The sequence below is a fragment of the Xiphophorus maculatus genome, chromosome 7 (assembly GCF_002775205.1).
Source record: "Xiphophorus maculatus strain JP 163 A chromosome 7, X_maculatus-5.0-male, whole genome shotgun sequence".
Taxonomy (NCBI): domain Eukaryota; kingdom Metazoa; phylum Chordata; class Actinopteri; order Cyprinodontiformes; family Poeciliidae; genus Xiphophorus; species Xiphophorus maculatus.
In genome coordinates, this window is record NC_036449.1 from 25,145,145 (window position 1) to 25,170,413 (window position 25,269).

The window sequence follows — 25,269 nt, forward strand, 5'->3', positions numbered from 1 at the left end:
AACGAAAGAGGAAATTACTGCATAAAATCTTGACATACATCTCCTGTTCATTTAGTTGTCAGACTTTTGGTAAATGTTGTCTTCAACTGAGGCGTTAGTAAGAATATTCCTGTTCTTATTAAGGGTCAAGTTGCTGCTGCCCTCTCCGTCAGGCTCCATGGGGTCTTTTTCACTTTTATATCTGAAACCAAACAGGTTGCAGAGTTTGTTCAGCAGGAGGTCAACAATCTCTTCTTCTTCAGAGGGCTGGGCCAGAAGAAAGAAAATCAAAATCACTTTTTAAAAAACAACAAAAACACGGACACAGGCATGAGCCATCACACTTTGTTTGGACCAACAACTTTGATTTTTACTCTTTGGTTTTCAGACACTGGGAATGCTAAAACTGCTGTTTACATTTTGTAGTAAAAATTTTTACTACATCTTGTAGTAAAAATTGTTTCTTTCAATTGAAACAATGCTGTCGATAAAACGGCATTATTAAAAGGTTGTCGGAAGATACTCTTATTATAAGTGTTACACACGAGCCTAAGATAAAGCTGTGATAAAAAAAATGTTTTATGAACTTATCAGTTACCATTTGAATTTATGATTTGAACACAATATTGACTTTGACTTTGCATTGTGCAAATGCTTTTAATATAGTTTTTGGTCCTGCTTTTCACAACAAAATTCAGCAATACTGAGCACTGGGACTTAATATCAGAGCATGTTATGGGATAGTTTCAGAGATCTTACATACTCAAGTTTGATTCACATCGGCAATAATGAGAGATGAGATGAAATTATACTAAATGGAAGAAAGAAAGGAAAAGCTGCATAACACACAAAGCATGATCCAAGCCTTTGATTTCAACAAAATGTTTGGGGTTTTTGTTAATAATTATGATTGTTTTTTGTGATCTCCAGTATTGGGAACAGGTAATGTTTTCAGACAACAAAGACTGTCTAGACAGCTGCAATTATACCGGAAAGCAAAATTACAGAACATTACATTCAACAGATTGCCTCATAAAAATAAATAATGCTATTTCTGGCTCAAAAACCTTCAATGAAAACATTTAGTTAGTAAAATTATTCAGTGTTTCAGAAAATCTAACCAACATAGTGACAGTTTTCACAAATATGTCAAAACATAATTCATATTAAAGTTCAATACTGCAGCCTTAATATAATGAGAGAGCTTTTTAGTTCCTAATATTGCCTCTGCAAACTAAGGCTTTAGAGCAGGGGTGTCAAACTCCAGTCCTCAAGGGCCGGTGTCCTGCAGTTTTTAGATGTGCCACAGGTACAAAACACTGGAATGAAATGACTTAATTGCCTCCTCCTTGTGTAGATCAGTTCTCCAGAGCCTTGCTAATGACCTAATTATTCCATTCAGGTGTGGTGCAGCAGAGGCACATCTAAAAGTTGCAGGACAGCGGCCCTCGAGGACTGGAGTTTGACACCCCTGCTTTAGAGGATAATGCAGATGAGCAAATGCCAAGATGATCCTATCAGCTAAACGAGTTCAGAATAATCAGATTAACTAGAAATGATGGCAGGTATTAACTGAAGAAGTCTGAACGTTGACAATGAATCCAAATGTTTTTCAACAAAATGTTAGTCTGATGGTATGCACTGTTATTTGAGTGAGTTATAAAAGATTTATTTGTCATGTTAAAATAAGCTTGGAAAGCTTTTTCAGTTACATTTTTCTTTAAATCACAGAAATCTGGCATTTTAAGAGAAGTGTGTAGAATTTTGTGATCCAGTATTTTTACCGTTAAGATTAATTTTTGGTTCAAATCGACCCGCATCGGCCACCATCTGAAGACGCAGCAGTTTTCTCTTGTTCTCCAGATAATGCAGGTCAGCTTGTGAACCAGAGTGCTTGTTGCTAATTTCACTGTTAGGTTTGGCAGCAATCAGACTTTAAACTGGCTGTTTCTCCAAAGTAGTGTTTATTGACTTTTCTGTTCTCCCGTATGTATTACTAATGAAACTTGTTATAAAAGATAAATGTAGTGACAACAGAATGCATTTGATTGGTCCTCCTACTGGCTTGATTTGTACAAAAGTTATTCCCTATTCCACTATTGTTTTTTTTTTTCTTTACTTCTACTTGTTAAAAACTGTCAGAAACTGTTATTTCATCTTCAACTATTCCACATCACAGCATATTTTGGAAATATTAGACTTTCTGCTAGCAGCTTAAAATGATTATTTCCCTACACTCTTATGTTGTTTTGACAATTATTAATATAAAAAAATGAGACACTTAATTTAATTAAATTATATGTTTTTGCTTAAAAATATTTTTCTCTCCAGTAAGTAAACTATCTGGAAAAAATATATTTTCACATGGAAACATAAAAATGCTTTATGGTGAGACTTCTCCATTAAGGTAGCATAATATTGAAAATAATCTCTAAGGATTTAACAGAAAAACCTTCTGAATCCATAATCAGTGACCTTTTTAAAAGTTATGACTTTTTTCATAACTAACCCATTTCTATTCACAACCATCTGGAACTTTTTTGACCCCTATTAAAAGTCTTTATTTTCAGAACAATGGTAGCAATCATAATGAAAAATTATTATTTATGACTAGTTATTACAATTCTTTAAGCTTTATGATTTCCAACAAAGAAACTAAGCCTTTTTTATTAGAAAAAGGCAAGGAAAGGTTAATGAACAACAGAAAATCAAAGAGTCATTTCTTTACAGATCAATTGTTCGGTTCAGCAGAACAAACTGGCTGGTGAAAAAATGAAATTTCAGCTTTTTACTTTGGCCAACTTTAAAGGGCAGAATGAGGAGGTGAAATGTTAACCAGCATTTGCTCTGTGAACCGTGAACATGCATTCTTAAAATTAATTCAAGTTTTAAGTAGAGTCCCGTGTTTTCCCAGGTTCATGACTAAGATTCTAGTTGCTGTCTCAGGCAGATGCTGTTGAGTTATAACATAACGAGCATCTGTCAGGATGGCCTTCAAAACAACTCTAATGAGTTTGAAAGAACATTTTGGATGCGTCAAGGGTTGTCTAGTGTCTAGAAACAGGTTCTCTGTGGCTTGATTTTCAAAGGTAAAACCATATTTTTATTCATCAGGTTTAGAGCTTGGCTCAGTTTTGTATTTTGAGTTTTCCATGCACAGTTTTCAGATTTTAATGCACTTTCTCACTGATCTGCGGTTGTTGGACAGTTTCTATTGTAAAGGCCATGCGAAGACTGTGACAGACTTTTAAAGAAGTTTGAATTAGAAGTGTTTAAGATGATAAAGCATAGCTACTTATCGTGCATGCAGTCATAATCAGAGATGCTGCATCCAGAAATCAACTGGTGATTGAAACAGGGCAAATTTTCAATGATCAGTGATTGGCTGATTAATAACTCAGAAATCATATTTTTTCTTCTCAGTTAGAGAATTCACCAATATTGTACTTAAATTTTGTTTAATAAGAATTTACTTGTATGATGCTTAAACTCAGATATCCCAAAATTAGATAAAAACAGTTAACCAAGTAAAGAATTTTAAAATTAGTCTTACCTTGTGATACATTTGCTCCAAGTTTAGTGATACAAGAATCACTGAAATGAAGAGATTTAGAGTAACAAACGTCATGAAGACAATACAGGAACCAAACAGCAATCCGCCAAGTGCTGGGTGACTGTCCAAAACCTGGGAAATGATTCAGCTGAGTAAAAAATCTGAGTAAACATTGTTTTTTTAATTTAGAAAAATGCAGTTCAATGGATGAAACAGTGTGCACAGTTAACTGTAAAACATCATACTGAAGAATGCATTAAATGCAGTTAATGATTCTGAAAAATCTAAATGAGTCAAAAATATAAAATATTAAATCACACCATTTACCTCGTCATAGTTAAAGATGCCTATCTGCAGACTGATGATGGTCAGAAGAGAAGCTAAAAAAGTTTTGTAAGATGAAATGTTCCAGCCATAAATCACATTGCTCTGGAAAGATGACAAGATGTGACAATTGACACATGAAACTCTGATATTATTTATGACAAATTAAAGTCATAAAATTGATCATTTAAAAGTAATTTACTAAAACAACAATGTTTTTCTTCAATCACATTAAGCACAAAGAAAGAATAACTTACAAATAAAAGTATAAGGTGGAAAAATTCAATGTTTTGTGTCCAGACAACAAAACAGAAATAATTAAACGTGCTTGAATTTTTTATTGAATTTTTACACATTTTTACTTTATTTCATTGGCCAGACTTCATTCAAACTAAATTAATGGGGTATGGTCGTCAGGCTCTCCAAGATTATTTGAATACCATTGACTCAGATGAGTTTTGGAAGATTTCCTTTCAGTGTGAAGGCCATCGTGACCTTAACACACTCTTGAACTTGTAGCTTTTTCCTACTGCTTTCTTGGCTATTATGTGCCAGATGCATCACATCTACAGTAGGAAATTCTCTCACATTCTTTGAATTTTCGCCATAAATGTTTGTGGTTCCTGCACTGCAACCATCAGTTTGAGTCTAAAGAGGAAACATCAATATTTTCATCAACTTATTCAGGATGAGACAATGCAGGTGAGGGAGGTTTCTGTACAGATTTTGCATGACTATTTGCGCTATTTTATGAAATAATTGTAATCAGAAGCAGTGCTCTGTTTACATATCTTAGGAAGTTCAATCAAAAGGAATCATGCACACAAAATCCTAAATGTGTGTTTTGTATTTAAGTTGATCCAACAACAGCTCTGAAGCTTAAAGTTGTTTTTAATGAGCCCGGATGTCAGATTTGAGAAATATTATAAACCTCTACCTGCATGCTTCCCTCTCTTCCTCTGTTCCCTCTGTTCTCATTGCTCAATGTAATGCCTGATAAACTCGACTTATTTTGCTCTAAGATATGCACAACTTTGAGTTGCACATATCCACATTGTGCAAAACGTATACTGATCTCTATGGGCAAGGGGCCCAAGTATGTTATTGGTATGTTTACCCAGGATTTTTATCTGCTGTTGTCACAATTTTGAACCACTAAAACCTCCATACAGAAAATTTGTGCAAGTTTAAAGCAGTGAGATGACTTTGTTCTATCACATTATGCTCTTGATACAATCCAAAATACTTTTTCATGTAATAATGCAGTCTAAGTCAAGCGAGAAAGGTAAGAGTGAAATTAGCATATTTGTTCAATTACAATTATCTCCTGCAATGTGCAAATTGCATATCAAAACTTTCTAAAAGAAACTTGTATAAATTAAAAACTTCAATTTAAATTGTTTTATCTCTAATGTTTATTTGGATGGGGAAAGGTTTGGAGAAGAAGCAGATTCTTTATTTTTTTTATTTCACTTACAACACTATAATTATATCTTTAATTATCATTTCAAAAAAAATCCATGCTAGTGTATCTAATTAGCCAGAAGGGATGTTTGCAAGATGAAAGTTTTGCAAGGTACTCACTGCAACTGAGTACGCCACCAGCGTGATCACGATGATGAGCAGAAAACTGGAGATGTCATTCCAGGCTCGATTCAGTGCAGCAGTGACCAGGTTCATCTTGGGGTTCAGTCTGAGAAGGTGCCACAGTTTGACAGTGGACAGAAGAACCAAGAAAGCAACCAAATACTGAAGAACTGAATCAGCTGCAGCAGTTTCTTGAAAACTGGCAAATCTACAAGGGCAGAAACAAAGTTTCACTGAGTTTAACATTTTAGATTATAAACACTGCTTTTCGAGCTCTATGTAGTTAGATAACACTATAAGATAGAGTTGGATGTTGCTCTCACTGGTCTTTGTGGTTTTGGTAGAATTTCATATCACGGTTTCCAAGCAGAGTCCTTTGGATAAAAACTGCAGTGGCACTCCAGCTCAGCAGGATGATGCTCAGCTCCAGAAGGTTCCACTTGCTCTTGAAATAAAGCCAGCGATGCTGCTTCAATAATTTGACCTGTAATAAAAAAATAAAATAAAATAACAAATGACTGGAGCAAATGATTTAGCTGATTTACCAAACAAAAGGCTTAAGAAATCTTTTTAACATTTGAATCTGTGATTACAATAAAGACAGAATGATTTATTGCTAATTTAATGCTTGTTATTAAATTTTGAGTTGGTATAAACTGAATGTTCTTGAAACTAAATAAGAAAAATGGGTTTAATCCAGTAGTATAGATTAGAAAGCTCCACTCAGACCAGCTGTAAAATTAAGAATTTACATTAAATTGAACTGTGCCTAAGAGTTTTTCAAAGAGCACCTTTCAAAAACAGTATTTTTTTATAGTAGTGTGTATTCTGTCCAATTGCTTGTGTTGGTCTATGATAAAAAAACGCAATAAAATGCATAAATGCATAAAAATTCATGTCAAATATAAAAAGTTCCAAGGGTCATGAATGCCTTTACAAAATGATTTATATGTGAACAGATAAGTTTTCCCTTTCAGACATTTTCTCTGTCCAAATATCTTTTTCTCAGTTTTTCAGCCCAGGACAACATAAAGGTCTTAAGGGACTGCAAATGAAGCAGAACAGCTTGTCGAACAGGAGTTAAATTACCATTAGTAGTGGAAAAGGAGGTGAAAGAACATCATTAAGTTATACGTAACATAATTATAGATGATTGAAGATTGTTGCTATTAAAGCCAGGAAAAAAAAACTGCCATAAGTGCATGACTTTTTCTTATGTGACAATAGGTGCTGTATACCTAAGTACTGGATTTGCAGAAAAAAGAAGTTAAAATTCATGATAGTAGAGTTACAGAATTAAGAAATATCCTGTGATCTAGTAAAACACATAACAGGCATGTTCTGCACTGGTGCTATTAGCAAAACAGACAGAAATCAAAAAATCCCAGGTGGCACAAAATGTCTACTGGCAATTCAGATTAAAAGGAGGTTTTGTAGCTGTCTGCTGAAAAATTAGGTTTGTGGACCAGAGTATTAAAACAATTGAAAAAAACTAAAAACATGCCTCAGGCAAATCCACCACATTTTGTCTTTACAAACCTGAACAGATCCAAGTACATTTACTCAGTGAGGAAATAAATAGGTTTATAACTCACTTCTCTTTTTATAAAATATGAATTTTTATAAAATAAATGTAGCTCAATCACTTTTTAAAATGAATATTTTTTCACTTGATCAGAGTTTGGAGAGACTTTCAATGAGTAATCCATGACTTCCTGTCTCCTCGGGGTATGAAGGCGCCTATCATTAAACTGGAATCTCATTGCAAAGTTAATTCATTTGAGTAAATCAGTTAAAATCATTTAAACTCAGGGAAACTCATACAAATATTATTACACAAACTGTGATGTACATTTCTGCAATTTTTTTCAGCCTGAAGCTAATGAAAAATCAATTGTCTATTAGACAGTAATTGACAGTCACCCTATAGAGGATAAGCCATGAAAGATTTGCTAAAGAAATTAACATAAAGTTGAGTAGATAGAAATAAATTTAAGGTTTTTAGGTGTTAAAAACAATGGAAGGTGCTGAAATTTAAGTGCAGATCCCAGAAAAAACTCCAACACAATTGTACTAGAGATACATAAACTTTTAAATCTTCCTTGTTTCGGCAGTAATTTTATTTAGCTCCGTAGACACTGCCAGGATTTACGAAGCATTAAAGTGAATAAAGTGTTTACCTGCTTGAACATGTAGTAGAGAATGAAAAGCAAATAAATGATCTCAGAAGCCATAACAAAGAAGTAAAGCCCCCCTGTTGATGTGTAAAGACGAATAGCCTGCAGATCACTGTAGAACTGAAATGCTCCTGCAAAGTTAAAGACGTGATTTACTAACACAGAAAAAGAAGCAATAAGTCTGCATTTTCCAGAGGATTATTCTGCAGATCTTTAGAAGAGCACTCCTTACCTACGGCTAAGGTCTCCATCAAGAGCGTGACGATACAGAAGAGGTTCACATTTGCATTGTAAACCGTGAACTCGACAAAGACTGCCCTCGTGTACTTATCAAGCCATTTATTATGGAAAAGGTACTCAAGTGTGCTGTAGATAAAGAGCATAATATTTAAAGAGCTGTCAGTTTAAGTGTCTTAATTCTGTTTTTATTTCAACTGTAACAATTATGTTTAAAAGCAAAGTTTTATGCTATGAAGAGGTTGAAGGTCACTGAAAACAAAGAATTTACTTTTTCTCAGAACTCTGACTTTTCTCTAAAGTCAGAATTCTGAGAAAAAAGGCAGATTTCTGACTGTAGTCATTCTGACAATCTAATAATTCAGATTTTTTCCCCTCATAATCCTGACTTTTTCTCTCAAGAAACTGACTTTTTTTCTCTAAAGTCAGAATTCTGACTTTAGTCATTCTGACTTATATATATATATATATATATATATATCAGACTTTTTCTTTCAGAATTCTGAGGTTTAAGTCAGAAGTCTTTGTTTTAGTGGCCCTAATCCTCCTCCATAATACTCTGTCAACATGTGATTTAAAAATATTTATTTTATTATATATATATATATATATATATATATATATATATATATATATATATATATATATATATATATATATATATATATATATACACACACACACCTGCTGGCATTTTGAATATCTGGTCCGAGCTCAGCTACAAATCCTCCTCCTCTGTAGAGCACCAGTTGTCCCCAGACAGGCAGACTTCTGAGCTCAGCTTCAGTCTGGTACTTCCATGGAGAGGAGGCACTTTCCGAAATATTATTCTTGACAGAGTGATTCCAGCCGGCTTCGTAGGAACCCGTGTCTTCTATCTCCCATGAATAGAGGGCATGACAGTCTGGCACTAATCCAAGCATGAAACTTGCAATCTGACACGAGTTCTGCTGAACTCTTAATTGGCGAACACGAGCATTCCCCACCAGCTTGGAGTTTCCATCTGTGATAAATCCTACAGGAAAATATTTTAGACTTTTACTAGTACTGGAAAGAAAAAGTCACAACATTATTGCATTTATTTATTTATTTTTTTTACATTTCTAATAGCTGCAGAGTCTTGTCTTTTTATGCTTTCTTCCTACCTTCACACTGAATATAAATTAAAACACTCCACATTCTTTTTGGGAAGAAAAAGTAAGACATCCTTCACAATTTTAACAAGGTAAAAAAACAAACAAAAAAGAAGAATCAAAATGCCTGAAAGTGAAAGCTTGTGTCTCAAAATATCCTGTAAATGATAATGTGGAACCAAATGGGCTGACTTTCACAAATCCAATTAATGTAATAAATGGCAATAAGGTAAAGCTTAATAAACACAATCTGTTTGCTAGCTTGGGATTATATTTATTTTTCCAAACTAGAGGCAGACATCTGTTTTACTGGGCAACATTAAGGCTATAAACAACCTTAATGAGTGCTAACTTTTTGTACATAAGGCAATATCAAAGTTGTTCTGATAGAAATTCAGCTTTTAGACTTGTGCTCACCTTCAGCTGTTTTCAACAGAAGCAACTAGTGTGTGGGCACATTTTAATGTTTTGGAAGGATTCCTACCTGGATATTCTCCAAAAAGGTTTTGGAGTAGAGTGGTGTTAGCCCAGGTAAAAACATCCTGAAGAGTCATGCTGTCTGGGACACTGTTAGTGAAGCTATTTCTAATGTGCTGTTTCAACAAAAAAGCATTGGGATCTCTCTGGCCGTAGGCCACCAGCAGTAACATCCATATGAACCCCATGTAAACTGCAACACAAAGTTTAGAAAAGCTCAACACACCTCACAACACACAGTTTACTCTGAAATCAACTAAATTACCACAATAATTTAATTTTATACCCACTCAAAATCTCACTGAGCAAAGCAAAGGCCTTCTGTTCCATAATCTTGTTCCTTTTCATTCTCTCGATGTCTGCAGGAGGAGGTGGCTCATAAAGACTATAATCCCAATGGCTTGTTTGTTTATCATTTTTATCACCTGTTTAAAATGGTGAATGTTTGAATGTTTGTTGTCATTTGTTGTAAGTTAAAAGTGTGTTTTTGGAGGATCACGACATTACCAGACTTTCTTCCACTTCTTTCAAACACCACATTTTGAAAATCTTCTTCATCTACTCGCTTTATTACCAGTGCAAAGAAAACTGCAAGACATATCACCTGTGGCACATTGAATACATACATACAAATTTCAAGGCAATATCAGATCCATGAATTGTTTCCACGCATTATTTATGAGCAGGTTTTGAAACCAGAGCACCATAAATCTAATTGTTATGCTTTAGGCCAACAGAAATACTAAATCTTACCTTCAGTGGCTGAATAAAGAGAAGACTCTGAAAGAAGGAGACAATCATGGATACCAACCAGCTGATGGAGCGCTCTTTCCCAAATTTCAGTCCATAAAGCATTGTGAAAAATCCAGAAACAAAACTGGTTCCAATCACCAGCAACCAGCCGACAAAGATAAACCACCAGGGTAGAAAGCCCCGACGCTGTGGCTTCTTTTTCAGAACACCATCATCATTTGAAGTGTCATGCTCAGGAACAAACCTGGAATTGGAGAGTTAAAGAAAACATTTTCCATTATTTGTCAAAACAAAATGATAGTTTTGTTTATAGTAGTATACTACAGTGCTGCAGCATTGACAATAATAACCTAGAGATATTAGAGCTTTTCTTATTTCGTAGCTCATATCTCTTACTTGATATATGACAGAGGTAAGAAACGTATTTATTTCATAAACAGTTATAGCAGTTCACATACATAGTTCTTGCACTGCTATAAAAGAGGCAAATATTTTCATAAATGTAATTTGTGTACTTTTATGAAAGGTCTTTGTTTCTGTTTATGTAGCCTACAAGCTAGCATTAGCCTCTGACACTTTAAGGAATCTAGAAAATCTAGCAACTGTTTTCTGTATTTGTGTTATTGAGGATATTATATTCAGAACTCTGGGGCTGAAAGAAAAGAAATATTGGCACTCATGAATTCAAATGGTATTAAGACAGAACTAAAGCTCCACTAGAAAAGGTAAATATTGGCAATTTGTTGGTTAAGAATAGACCAAGCCAATGCTTTTGTTATGATGTGTTGTTTTAAAGTGGACCCAAATGCAGCAGGCCGAGATGTAGAGTAGAACTTGTAGACTTAATGAAAAAACTAACAAAAATCACAGGGAACCAAGGGAGCCAGAGCAAAACAAAAACCATAAATCCAAGGAAAAGGGCGGCAGGGTACTGACAGGAATAACAACAGGATTTAACAAGAGGAAACAACAAAGAATGTGAGGACCAGAAGTTTAAGTAGTGGAAGAGTCAGTGTGGAACAATGGACCGGTTCTGATTTGCTAACTGATTGCTGGTGTGAAGGGAAAAGAGAGAGAGAGAGAGAGAAATAATCTAACTTAAAATTTCACAAGGAATAAAACTAAGAACAGACTAAGAGTTAAACTTGACAAGAGTGATCAGATGAAAAATAACTGAACTAAAAGAGGAAACAAACATGGATGAAGGAAAATAAGAAATCAATACAGGGAAAGAACAGAAACAAAAAGTCCAAATAACACATACTGTATATGACAGCTCTAGTTCAGCCACCAACTCTCAAGAAGCATTTTTAAAAATTCAAAATAAAGCTGTAAGTTTAATTTTTTTTACTTCTCATGTTTAGGCTCATCTAGGTCCAAATGGCTGGAGGTGAAGAGCTGATCTTCAAGGTAGCTCTTCATCCCCTGGACCTGCTTTAGGGCCTTATCAAAGCTGTGAGGGCTGGGGAAGCTGGAGGTGTCCATCAGGCTCAGCTCCTTTTCAAGGTTACACATTTGTCTGTACAGATGCTGGGTTTTGTTGCTCTTCTTCTCAATCCCCTCGGCTGTTAGCACAGGACACAAACACATTGCAATCATAACTACTAAGATGTATTATTTTGGTAAATTGGTAAGTAAAAACTTTAAAAGTCTGATTTTGTATATTTAGGGACAGATACACCTACAGCTAGCGTTTCTGAGCATCTCTACTGCTTCTGACCTGAATAACAATACCACTGTCGCAGGAGCAGGACCCACCTGATAGTTGACACTGTGTTGTTGTCTGGGTGTCATTGCTGCTTTTGGTATTCTGTTTTAGAAATTCTTCCACTTCGGCGAGGACAGCATTAATGTCAGTTTCTTTCCCAGAACCAAACTCAGTCTTGATGGATGGAATGTTGCATTTGGCTGTCTCAGACAGGGACTGCAGAATTCTTGCAATATCCTAATTGTTCAAATACAAGATATTGTTCTATTTACATTAGAAACACATAATGCAATGTAATCAGTATTCTAGCCATTACTTTCAACTCTTAAAATCAATGCTTCAAAATGTTAATTTAAAACTTACCACTAATTTAACCTTTATGTGTTTTATTCACATTTTGAATGTTAGGGTGTACTTCTGAAGTGGAAAACACAGGATGAATGGTTTGCTTATTTCTGTACATGTAAAAATCTAGAAAATATTGATTGTATTTGTATTCAGCACTCTACTGTATTTGCCTAAATGGGCAAATGTGAAGGGGAGGAACTACATAGTAAATAAAGGTAAAAAATAACTGGAATTGCCCTGTTTGTAATATATTTTCTAAAAACAAATCTAGCAGTTGTGTGAAGGCCTTGGAGTTTCTTAGAAAACAAGCAACATATCCAGTAGATTTATCAGTGATAAAGTTGTGAAGCAAAGTTTGATGATGTGGACTAGCAGTGCTTGTTAAATGATGGTGTCATTTGTTCAATTCCTTTCAAATGAAAAATACTTTACAAATCCCAGAGAGAAATGAAATGTTGGTGCAACTCACATTATACAAGTATGAAATTTTTGAAGCTACTTGAATGATATAAATAACAAAACCTTTTATTTCCCTGTGGTATAAATAAAGTATTTTTTAAATGAACACAATCAGATTTGCATTAAAAGGTTATTATACAAATACAAATTTTAGGATTTCTACATGTCATACATGTGAAAAACATGTATTGTTTTTCCTTTGTATGTGCTTTAATTTGTTCTTGGTTTATCACATAAAATCAAAGTGAAATACACAGAGGCTTGTGGTTTGTAACAAGACAAAATGGCTAAAAAAAAACAATGTTCAAGGTCTGTGATGGATTTTCTTTGCTGTTCACAAAGGCACAAAGCACTTACTTTTATGATGGTGTCTAAAGTGCAGCTCCCTGTGCTGCTGGTGGTAGTTCCCGGTTTCAGAGAAGTTGTCTGTACGCTACGTTTTTGCTGGCGGCGACTTGCTTTCTTTGTTTTTCTTTGACAACAAGACAACTCCCGAGGGCGAATGTTTCTGAAGACGCTGACTATGAGGATATTTATTGGAAACATGATGAGGGAACTCTGAACCCCAACCATGAACTGCTGCCAGGTGAACTCAAAGTGACCTGAAAACATAGCTCCTATGAGATGAGTTTGTCTCATAAGGTTTTCTTTTGTTTCTTGAGGTATTGTGACGTGTAAATAAAATTAGATGTACCCAAATCCATGACCTGATCGGAGGGGTCTGTTGGGATCCCATAAAACATGACGCTGGTCAGCATGGTGCAGAGTAGCAGGGAGAAACAGCAGGACACCCTCTGCACACAAGTAAAGTTGCTACTCGGTGGTCGACTGATCACAGAGAACCAAAGGTGTCCGTCACTGAAATCCTTTGCTGTCTTCATGAAGAACAAATTACTGGAAGATAAAAGCTTCAATGTTAGTTATAACCATTTTTAAACAAAGATAAACTCCCAATTAGTGAAGGATTAGCATCATTTTTTTAATCTCTTTGTGTTGAGGCACAACTTTTGATGGGATTTGCGGCTTTCTGACATGTAAGAATAAACAAAAAGCAGTAAATCTTTGAATCATCAGCTCAGTTTTTAAGTCGGGATCCATTGCAAAGGAAAGAAAATATCAGTTATTTCTGTTCTTAAAAACACAAACTTACCTGTTAACTGTAATTAGTTCACAGTTCAGCAATTAAAGTGACCAATTTAATTAAAGTAACTTAACAAGACTGTCTAGAAATCTTATATTATATTCATATTTCACTTTGCATCCATTTGCTAATTAGTTCTCCTATAACAGACTATTTTTTTCCCAAAATGCAAACACCTTCATTAGCTAAGAAGTTGGCTTTAGTTGAAGACTTGCTGTTTTAAAAAGTCAAATTTCAAAAGCTTCGCTTTTCTTCCAATACATTTGACGTTTCTTCAACTGAAATCTAAGCCTGCTATTGCATCTGATTTACATTTGATTTGACTTTTCATTGAAATTCAAATGAAAAAGCACAGCCTAGGATTCACATCTGCTCGGCAGACTATAATGGTGTGCTTGTGTATATAATTGTGCATCTCATTGTACCGCTACATTTCTGCCTTACCTGAATTTCTTCAGATCCATCTCTGTCGAAACAGGAAAGAGTTTATCGAGGCAGCAATCACCCATGTCTATTGCAAGCCAGCAGTTGCATAAAAAATACCATTTCTGCTCTGTCTGTAAATCCTGCACAAGGACGTTGCCCACAAACCTGAAGGAAACAACAAACGATTTATCTCATGAAGTCAAATTATTTTCAATTTGGAAATATATGTCAGGCCACAATGTGGTGTCACAACATTAGATTAATAAGTTAGAACATGTGGATTTTAGGAAGCCAACTGTTTATGTGAGTCTTAATGAGTGTATTGTGTATTTTCCAGGCACACAGTTACTTGACTGTGCTATAAACCTATATACTGTATGTCTTCATTTGTTAAAATGCTGCATCAAACATGATTTAAAAGAAATATGACTTTGCAATAGGACTCATTGAAATTGGTGCCTCTATCTCTTTGAGAAATTTTGTCTTCAGTACATTATCACAATACCTTTCCATTCTGGTCAAAAACTCAAAAATACAAAGTTTAGATGTAACCATTGAGGATTTTCTTTTTAGTGGTTTGTTGTTCAACACTTTCAGCCTGCCAAAATTACTTTTTTCACAAATGAAGTAAAATTTTCTGAATACTAATTGGAGCTTCTTCATGTTTGTGTTAAATGTAGATATTGCATTATCACTTTGTTTAACAATAGAGCATGCAATACAGTATATTATTCCATGCATTCTGGTTGGAATAAAGTTATATTATACAAATCATTTATATTTGGTACTAATAGCAGAAATTTTGAGATTTGAACTGAATGAATCTGCTTTATGTTGTAATAAAAAATTGTATTCATAGCTAAAACTGTTATCTCTGTTGTACATGTATATATTTATTATACAGTCACGACATTAAACAGAGTAATTCTTATTAGTTCAGCCTTTTTTATTTTTTAAATATTTTTGTGATTTCTCACCAAGCAGGATGGTTTCCAGAATTGTCGTGCCACAGTCTGATGCCCTGCAGCTCTCCCAAAGAGGACGGTGTAGTCAGCAGGAACAAATCCACAGCTCCACGCTCAAACACGGGTTTCTTTGGATCAGTCAGGTGATGAGGCTTACTGTTTCCATCTGCACCCAGAAGAGTGACTACAACCTGAAACAAAATACTGCATCACAAGAATCCTGTGGTTCTTTATCTGTAAAAAAATATACTTTATTTCCACATAAAAACTTCTGATTTTGAGGACATTAATAAATAACTTATTTCTCTTATTATTGTGATATTTAGCAAGTAGAAATAATTTGACCTAAAGCAAAAGGCATTTGGTGAAAAAAAAAAATCCACGTTTTTTATTCAGCCTATGTAAACTTCTAGTTTCAACTCTACATATTTGTGCATTGTTTACCTTGTTAATTAAATGTACTAAAATTAAGGATTTGGTTTTCAAATGTTATTTCAGTTGAAGATTTATGTATCTTTTTTAATTTACCAGAGAGTTAGAATTATACGCTCAGCAAATTGCTGTTTATTGCTTATTAACACTCTTCCAGCAGCGTAACCTCAATTTATATCAACATATTACTGCACAAAATGAGCCCCCGGCACAGAAACAAAAGTTTAGTCAATGTTTACCCTTTTTATTATTTCCACCAGTGTTTGATGCAGACTCTGGTCTGTTTAGCTTTGAAATGCTCTGGTGTGTTTCACAGATGGAGTCAGATAAAATGAAAGTGATGCTGACAGACAGAATGTTGGCCGGATGTTTGGGAAGCCAAGGCTAAGCAGAGCTGGATCACGACTTGTTTACATGATTGCTTGTAGGCCATAAAGTGAGTTGGAGATCAAATAATTAGTTTGGGTTAAACTTTCTGCGTCTGTGAGTAGTTTAGTTGATAGAAAATGATCTGAGTTTTTGAAGGCACAGGCTTAAAGGATGAGGCATGTCCTTATTATTTCTGTTATTAAAATCCCCTGAAAATTAAATTTTCCAGACTGAAAATCAAAAACATAGATGCTTTTTGAGCAGCAAGTTAACTGATGCTGCAGCATATATCTGCTGGTAAGTACTCATTAATGATTCTTAATGGAGTCACTAACCTGCAACTCACAGGATTATTGGACTGTAGTTCTTTTGTTTGTTTTCATTTTGTGCATATTACTAAGACAAAACTCTCTAAGAGACATTCCACACAAGTTTCCAGATAATTTTTGAGACAATTTTTAAAAAATTTGTGTTTGAGATCCATTTATCCTAAATAAATGCATATTAATATTTTCACTACCTGAGAGGAGGTGGAGGCTCCTATGCGATGTCCAGTGCAAACACACAACAGATAGCGATAATTATCCATGGGGTCGTTGTCCTCCAGCACTGTCCCCTTCACCTGCACGTGAGTAAAGCAACTAAACTGATCATCCATCCATTCTTTCATTCATGTCAAACTGGGCTTGCTTGCTAATAAAGGTTTCTTTACCTATCAGTAAAATAGCAATCACATACATAGATAACTCTAAATTCGGTATATGAGCAGGAGAAAATTCAAAATGTCAGGATGCTCTAACTAGATTTTAGACAGAAATGTTTTCATAAAGTGGAGTTGGCGGAGAAAGACTTTACCTTGACTGTGTCTTTGATGTCTTTCCTTCGTGCCCACACAACCACGAGGAGGTAGGTCACAAAAAGAGCCCCAACAAAGCACACAACCACAGGGTTCTCAGCAAAGGTCGCAAAAAGCTCAGCAGTGCGTGAAGGGTCGACAAGATTTGGAGTTACAAAGAAAGAGCTGCCAAAAAATGTGAGGTGGTTGCACAAGCACTGGGTGACTAAATGTGTGGTCTTGACACCAACCTTGAAGAACAAACAAACATCATTATCCCAAAAGAATGTAAGGAGCATGGTATTTACAAGATCTGCTTCTTAATAAGAAATAATTATACTTTGCATCCAGAATCCTTCCAGTCCAATAGAGTCTCATTCCAAAATTTGCATGAGGATGTAATGGGGGTGATAGATAATGTGGCATTGATAGATTTCACACCTGGACCAACAATAGGCCTCACCATAAGATAATGCAATCCAGTGTTTCCCTTTAAATTTGTGGGATTAAGAAGCCATGTGTATCTTTCTTCTGCGTCAGACACAAACATATGCTCAGGTAAATCATACAAATATCAGAAGTGAAATATAACAAAGGAAAACTTTTATTACCTTGTGTAGTTCCCGGAAGAGGCATCTCTGTCATCGCTACATAATTTGTATCAGTAGGATAATTCATGTAACCAAGGAACAGTTTGAAGGGTAAAGGATCCACAGAAGGCACCATCTTTAAAACATAAAATCAATCTATTTGTATCAAAATTCTTTAGCCATATCCCCAACTACAGACATTTTTTTGTATGAGACTTTTATATGATAGACCAACAGAAGAGGCACATGTGGAAAAAGATTTAGATTTGTAAAACACTGTGGGCGGCTGAAAACTAACTCTGTACACCTTAAGAGAAAACTGTAGATAAAAGAGTAGCAAGTGAGGCAGTGATCTGAATATTTACAACAAAAAACTACAATTGATATCAAATTATATGAAATGTATATCATGAAAGATTTTTCAGTCAAATCACTCAGCCCTATTCTTTACTATGGTCAGGGTTAGAAAAGTATGTGAATGGTTATTTGCAGAGGTGAACTTTAAACCCACAATGAAATATCCATTGTACATTCAGTACATAAACATCTAAGTGCACCTTTAAAAGCAGAGTGGAGTCGGCTGAGGGAACATCTATGGCTGTTGTGCTGTAGTTCCCAAGATCCAAAACTGAGGTGTTCACTTGTTCTCCAGCGGGTCTTGGCAACAGAATCTATGGAACCAGCCAAAAGCAAAAAACAGATGAAAAGAATATAAATATTTTACTGCCAAATATCAAACTGTTCTTACAAGGTTCAGCATGCTCAGCTAAAATTATATGTAAAATTCATTCACCACATTAATTAGAGGTTATCAAGTGGCTACCTGATTAATTTCAAATGATTGTTTATGCACAAGTAGTTTAAACAGAGCAGATTATGTGCACTCCTGCAATGCGATCATAAATAATCATAATAGTTTGTTTCAGATATTCAAATGGCTCTGATTAGAATAACAAGCGGAGTAATATGTGCTCATCTGTTTTGATTGGAATAAACTAAACAAGAAGAAAAATGTACGGCGTTTTCTTTTGACAGTTTTTCTATGAATAATTTGTGACCTCGTGACCCCTAAAACAGTACATCCTTGGACAGGTGTAAGAAACACATGCAACATAATTTGCACATCAAGATTCTCAGCAGACCCAGGGTTGCAAAGAGGGGTAGAAGTAGAAGTCTATTTTTATGTTATGGACTAAAGTTGAAAATCAAAACTGCCTCTTACCCAATTTAAACAAAAATTCATTTCATTCTGGCAAATAAAATTTGGTTCTGAGCTATATTACCCAAGTTTTCACATAGAGAATAATAATAAAAATACCTCTGGATAACTCTGAAATTACTGTGAAAAACTCCCACCTTTGCCCCCAAAGGGTGGAAAAATGGTTTACGTTTGGTTTGAAGGGAATTTTCTCTTTGAATTTGCTCTTCAGTGCATTTTTTAGTTGAAGATTGTGTGGCTGTGACTAAAATAGAAGCCCTACAACCCAAATACTGCTCTTAAAACAGCACAACGTTGTTTCAGGGTATCAGCTACAATAAGAAGGGCTAGTGTTGTGGTGCATTTATTCACATTTTCTATTACACTGATATGCTCTCATTGAACTATCTCATTCAAATAACAGGGAAAAAATAAAAAGTAACAATCCTAGCAATACGTTTTTTGGTTTGGGGTTCAGAAACGTCAATTACAATTCATCAATGTCATAATAAAACATTTGCTTTGTTAACAATAAGTAATACAATATAACGTCCGGCAATACTTCATTACCACAAGGCAAAAATGTTCCATTTTTTATCCTTATGCTTAACAGGAATCACTTGTAAAACTTAATCTGATGTGCTTGGTTTGAGTGTTTCCACCGAAAGCTAGAAAGTTTTAGTTTTTAAATCAGAGAGATGTAAAACCTATTTGAATCTAAAATGGGAATTTTCCTGGGGAGCACTTCAGAGAGAGTATCACACTTGCAAAGAGATTGAAAGATAAAAAAAAACTTTTCCTTTAGAAGTGCCAAAAAGATGTAGCAAACATTATTATTTTGACATGAGAGCACAGTGCATTGCTCGTTGAAATGCTAAGTTGATGAAGCTGTTAACAAAATGTATGTATGGAGTCAAATTCGGAGTAAGCAAGTTTGCATTTGATTTGTTTTATTTAAAATTAAATCAAATGTCTGAAGAGGATACTTGTCTCAAAAGTCCTCTCAGTGAGGTTTGTATTTTAAAATGTAATCACAGTTTCAAACAATTCCCCAATGCTGCACTGCTGCCACACTGACCTCAATATCTTCACTTAAGTTCTCCACAGGGATACCGGATCCATCTTGTTTTGTGAGGGACAGACCACCCATCAGTCCACTAATGTTTCCTTTCTCATTCCAAGAAAAGGGATTTTTATCTAAACTCAGCATCTGTTGTTGTATTGAGAGAGCAAATCAGGGTTAAATCTCATTTAAAGAAAGACACGTTAGAAAATTGAAGACCTCTTTCATCAAACACGCACAGCATCTGGAAGACACCTGCTATTGGCTGCATTCTGATTTCACATGAAACAATTATTTTTGGCTTACCCGGACATCCACTGGTTCATCTGATGGAAACATGTCAGATGGGAGTTGTGGCAGCAAAAATGTGGGCTGAGAACTTAAATTAGCACTGATGGACCCTTTGTGTAAACTCTCATGTTTTACTCTGTAGGATAAGATCAGCAAATGCATTAATTAAATCTAGAGTCATGGTAAAATAAAATGACTTCATTTGATTAATGAGCTTGAAACATGAGGAGCGACAAAAGTTTGACATTTTTCATCATTCTTGTGTTGCATCACAACCTGTTTATGTATTTGAAGACTAAATTTCACATGACTGAATGTTGCCAAGTACATAGTCCCATTTTATAACACCTTTAAGTAACAAACTATATCAACCATTACTTCGAAATTTAACTTTGCAATTTGATGCCTTGAAATTGGCCTCTGTTTCTTTAAGAAGCTTTTGCGCTTTCCAGCTTCAGCACATCATCACACCAATGCTCCTCAATGATGCCATTCTTTGAAGCGTTGAAGTGAGGGGTAGTTTGTATGATGAGCTCCACAGTTTTGCAGTTCCACTAGGTGTTTGCTAATTCCTGCTGCCGCTAGTCTGGAGGAACTGAGTGATATATGGGGATAGAATCTCAGCTAGAGACTGCAGCTCCAAGACAGGGTAAATAATCAAGGATTTCTCAAACATGTACTGTATAAATGAGTCAAGGCAACACTATAATAACATTACATAAATCTAAAAAAAAAGTCAATTTTGCATAAAAACCCCCTTTAAAAAATTTATGTCTCAGAGTTAAAGTTAGACATACCGATTGACGAGCAAACTGATATGAGGTTTTTGTATTATAATTGGACCTTCATTAACCGTCATTGTTTTCAATAAAGTGCTCTGTATGATCCTCAGAGCAGCAAGCAGAGCATCAGAGATGTTTTTCTGTAAAAGATTAAACAACATGTTAGATTACAAGGTTCACCAAAACTGAGTAATACTGAAAAACATTGACCACTGAGACCAGACAGTATTTTCTAAACCGATTTTTCAGAAACGACCAACAATAGTAACTACTTTAATAATTAAAATGCATCCACAGAAGGGTTTATGAAATCTGCCAGGGAGATGTTAATCCCCACTGTGTGGGCTTTCAAGTTGATGACTCACATTGGAAGAATACTCCAAAATCACGCCCACTCCTTCCACAATGATGCTTGTAGCGTTGATAACATTTTCTTTGTCTTCAGCTGTGCTCACATTCATATCCAGGACAGATAAGCTGAGGTTGGCAAACAATGTGGCGGCATCAATCTGTAGAAAGATATCAACTCAGTGAACTGCAATCAGAGTTGGGCATCCAAAGCTTATTCTGATAAAATTTAATTGATTGTGTTGTTCATTTTTATAATTAGTAGCAGTAAAGCCTATTTTATCTGGATTTTTGTGTATCATAAGAATAATAAGTAATCTAATCTAAACTATTAAAGTTAAATTAGAATTATAAGTCATTTCTGTACATAACAGTGCAAACTATTCCAGCTATCACACCTACACTTAAATAAAAACAGCCCAGACATTTTTAACACTGTGTTACATCACCTCTATTTGCAGTAACGTAATGAAAGAGGATGGTTGATAGAGGAGAAACTCATTATGCTAGATATTATGGTAGGTGATGAAACACACCTAACTGTTTAAGTTTAGATTTTAAAATGGTATTACTTTATTTTTGAAATATTTGCAGCAGTGTCTGACAGATTGGCAAATCTGTTTCTGTTGTTTTTAATGTCTGCAAGAATGTAAAGCAGGAAAACTCAGTATTTCTGGGACTGATTGTTCTTATATCACTCTCTGAGCGTTTTAAAATAAAAAACATAAACCATCCAGACCAGACAATATGGTGTGCCTTAATTTTACTCAAAGAACTAACAAGAAACATGTAAAATTTATAATATTTATGTTTTTTAGCTTAATTTATTGAAAAGAAGGAAATTAAGTAAGTAATATTTTCCCCTTATTTGCTTTTCTAAAGCGTTTCTTTAATGGCTTTAAATAAACAATTATTGGAACAGTAAGATCCATGTCTGAAAGCTGCATCTCAATTAGCTCTCCAGAACTGGACTTGGTGACTTCTGGTTTAGTGTTTTCAAACAGATCAACATACAGTACATGCCTAACTATGAAGCAGCAGGGCAGCAGCTTAACATTTACATTCCTTCAAATTCACATTCTAACCTCAAATCCTCCAGATGTTATTTGTAACTCATTGAAAACAACCACAATTTAAACCACAAATCACTCTGCCAACATGTGAGGAATAACTCTAACATATTTCATGTCCCTCAGTTTGACCTGCACAACCTTTGAAGACCTCACACTAATCTGCAGGATTTAACTTTTTATGTTTTATCTAATGAAAATCTTACTGATGGTCATGGCCAAATCTACCTTTTGCCAGGCAGGGGACTCCAAACTAATCCTGCCACCTTAAAAAATTAAAGACTGGACAGAAAACCTGTGCTGTGCATGAAGAGTAGATTTGTATCAATAGTTCTTATAATTGTGGTTCAAATTATTCTCTGAAACAGTAAAATGCTTAATTACCTGTGCAGACAAGCTGAGTTCATCGTCTTTCTGAATGAGAGAAGTAAGTCCTCTGGCTACCACCTGAGTTTCTTCTGGAGTTTGTGTTGGAGATTTGTTCACTATGCCAATCATCAAGTCCAACATCTTCTGTCTGAGCTTTAAAACCCAGAATTTATGTATTTAGAAAATAAAAATGGTATTACATGAGATAAACACACAGTTACAGCTATGCACACATATTTGGAAGCACTAAAAAAGCAAGAGACTTGTTTATTGAGTTAATTTATATGGTGGCAATTGACAGCAAATGTCTTACAAAACATTTTGAACACTTCCTGCTTCCCTCTGTTAACAAGTTTAATGAAGATGCAGATTTATTTTCCCAGCAGTTCTTGGCACCTGCCCACACTCCCTAAAGTATCATTAACTGCTTTAACGGCCATGGTATCAGTGTGCTTGATTGTTCAATAGACTGGCCTGAACAACAGAGAATCAATAAACTCTAGGAAAAAATTAAGAGATACAAGAGTCAACAATGCATATGTAACAATTCACGTTTCACTTTTCAAAACTGAGATAATCAATTAAATACATTTCCATATATTATTTTGTTGAAATACACCCCTCCTGTAAAGAAATTGGGGCGTAAATTATTCAAAGCTTCTGATAAAAAAAACAAAACAAGACAAAAAACCCCACAAAAACAGTTTCACCATGATTGCTACTTAATGTGTTTCTAAAACTCTGTGAGAGTAAAATTCAGTATGATTGGCTTTATCACCACTGTAAACAGAATTATGGGTTATTACCCGCTCAGTTGGGCTTTATTGAAAGACATAAATGTATTTTGATGCCCCAAAATATTCCTGCACACCAGAGAAAATCAGAGAAATATCAACCTTCATATTTCTCTGTTTTCATGATGAGCGTTAATTTGGACATTAGAAAAATGTCAACATAAATCTGCCGAACACAAATCCCTTACAGAGAGTTTACCTTTTGTCGATTTTCCTTTTTTGATTCGTCAGTTTTGCTGTTTAGTTTTTCAGCCACCAAGTTAAAAAGTTCTCCAATAGAAGCAGCTGATAGTAGACCTTCACTTTCCAGCTTATCCACAGCATTCAGTACCGCTGAGTTCAGACCGTCCACTGAGCTCGAGTTTGTTGTAGCATCCAAAACCTGTAAATAATGAATTAACTCAATGAGGTCAAACGTAAGGTGGTTAGGGGGGGGGGGGGGTCAAAATTAAATAAATAACTATACCATAAAATACATATTAAAACTACCCTTTTAAATAACTAATTTAAGTAATAAAATGTCCTTTTAAAGACAACTTTTACTTAAACATTTAATTATTTCACTCTGTATTTTTTCATTTCATGGCTCCTGATGTATTTAATGATATTTAGTTATTTAATGGTAAAATGTATTACTTAATGAAGCATTTAATAATTTTACGATACATTTAATATATTTTATAGTATATTTATTTATATAAATAAATCTATATAAATAAATAGACTTATTTAAATAAATTGATCATAAATAAATATCTAATTCATTTAAACAGTTAAATGTTTATCTATATAAATATAAATAGATATAGAATAGAAGATATTTATATATTTAAACAATTTAATCTTTATTTTATATTTAGAATTTAATTTAATTTATATTTAAATAAATAAACACTTATTTAAATAAACTAATACATTGAATTATTATTATTTTTTATTTTAAAAAGTACATTTCATTAAGCTTTCTTTTCACCACCTGCATTCTGCCTTTAACAAACCTGTGTGGTTAAAGTGGTGCTAACTTCATAGCTTCTGTTCTTTGCAGTCGCTGTTATGAGGAGTTTGTTCTCAGCGCTGCTATCTCCGACAGGAAGGTACAGAATCCTGACTACTCCGTTTTTACTGCACAACAGATGCTTTTCTGATAAAATTAGAAAAAAATAAAATAGAAACTGGTGATGGTTGATATAAATTAAAACAAAATGTGCAATTAAGTTAAAGATAGATAATACAACATCAGTCAAAGTCAGCAATTACTTACCCTCTGTCTTAAAACAGTACTGACAATTCAAACATAGCTGGGCACTGGTGCACGTTATGCTGTAAGGATCAAGTATAGTTCCAGTTGATGGTGATATAGTGCATGAGAGGCTTTTAGAAACCTCAGTGGTTGGTCTTGAAGTTGATGCCCTGTGAGAAGTAAGAGCAACTGTAGTGGTAGATGTGGTAGCTGTTACAGCTGAAGATGTTGCTGCTGAAGGAGTTGCTGCTGAATGAGTTGCTGTTGAATGAGTTGCTGCTGAATGAGTTGCTGTTGAATGAGTTGCTGCTGAATGAGTTGCTGTTGAATGAGTTGCTGCTGAATGAGTTGCTGTTGAATGAGTTGCTGCTGAATGAGTTGCTGGTGAAGGTGTTGCAGTTGGTGTTGCTGCAGGGCTCCAGGTTGTCATAGCATCTGTTGTTTCTGGGTCACTGCTTGGATCAGGAAGATCTGTAGATGGTTCTACCCATATGATATAGGTTTTGTATAATAGTTCCTTATCCACTTTGGAAAGAAGAAAAATTCACAATTAAAACTAGTTTCTTTTACTACTCTTTTATATGTACCCTTACCCTGACTGGTACCATCGAACAATGACAT

General features: G+C 34.8%; 1 protein-coding gene across 1 annotated transcript; it reads right to left on the bottom strand.

The window, feature by feature from the left end:
- LOC102236239 (polycystic kidney disease protein 1-like 2) lies at window positions 1–25,269 on the bottom strand. Its single transcript, XM_023336635.1, has 32 exons — window positions 25,242–25,269; window positions 24,670–24,837; window positions 24,407–24,549; window positions 23,608–23,790; window positions 22,630–22,767; window positions 21,193–21,336; window positions 20,843–20,967; window positions 20,061–20,181; window positions 19,770–19,901; window positions 18,051–18,164; window positions 17,515–17,629; window positions 17,244–17,434; window positions 16,924–17,154; window positions 16,589–16,690; window positions 15,280–15,458; window positions 14,321–14,467; window positions 13,430–13,629; window positions 13,093–13,337; window positions 11,979–12,165; window positions 11,572–11,785; window positions 10,221–10,464; window positions 9,975–10,071; window positions 9,758–9,892; window positions 9,475–9,660; window positions 8,542–8,872; window positions 7,853–7,986; window positions 7,624–7,751; window positions 5,767–5,927; window positions 5,441–5,651; window positions 3,860–3,961; window positions 3,533–3,664; window positions 1–246 (listed from the first exon to the last, which is right to left on the bottom strand). Exons 1-32 carry the CDS (start codon window positions 25,267–25,269, stop codon window positions 52–54), a joined length of 5,163 nt encoding a protein of 1,720 aa, XP_023192403.1. The 3' UTR covers window positions 1–51.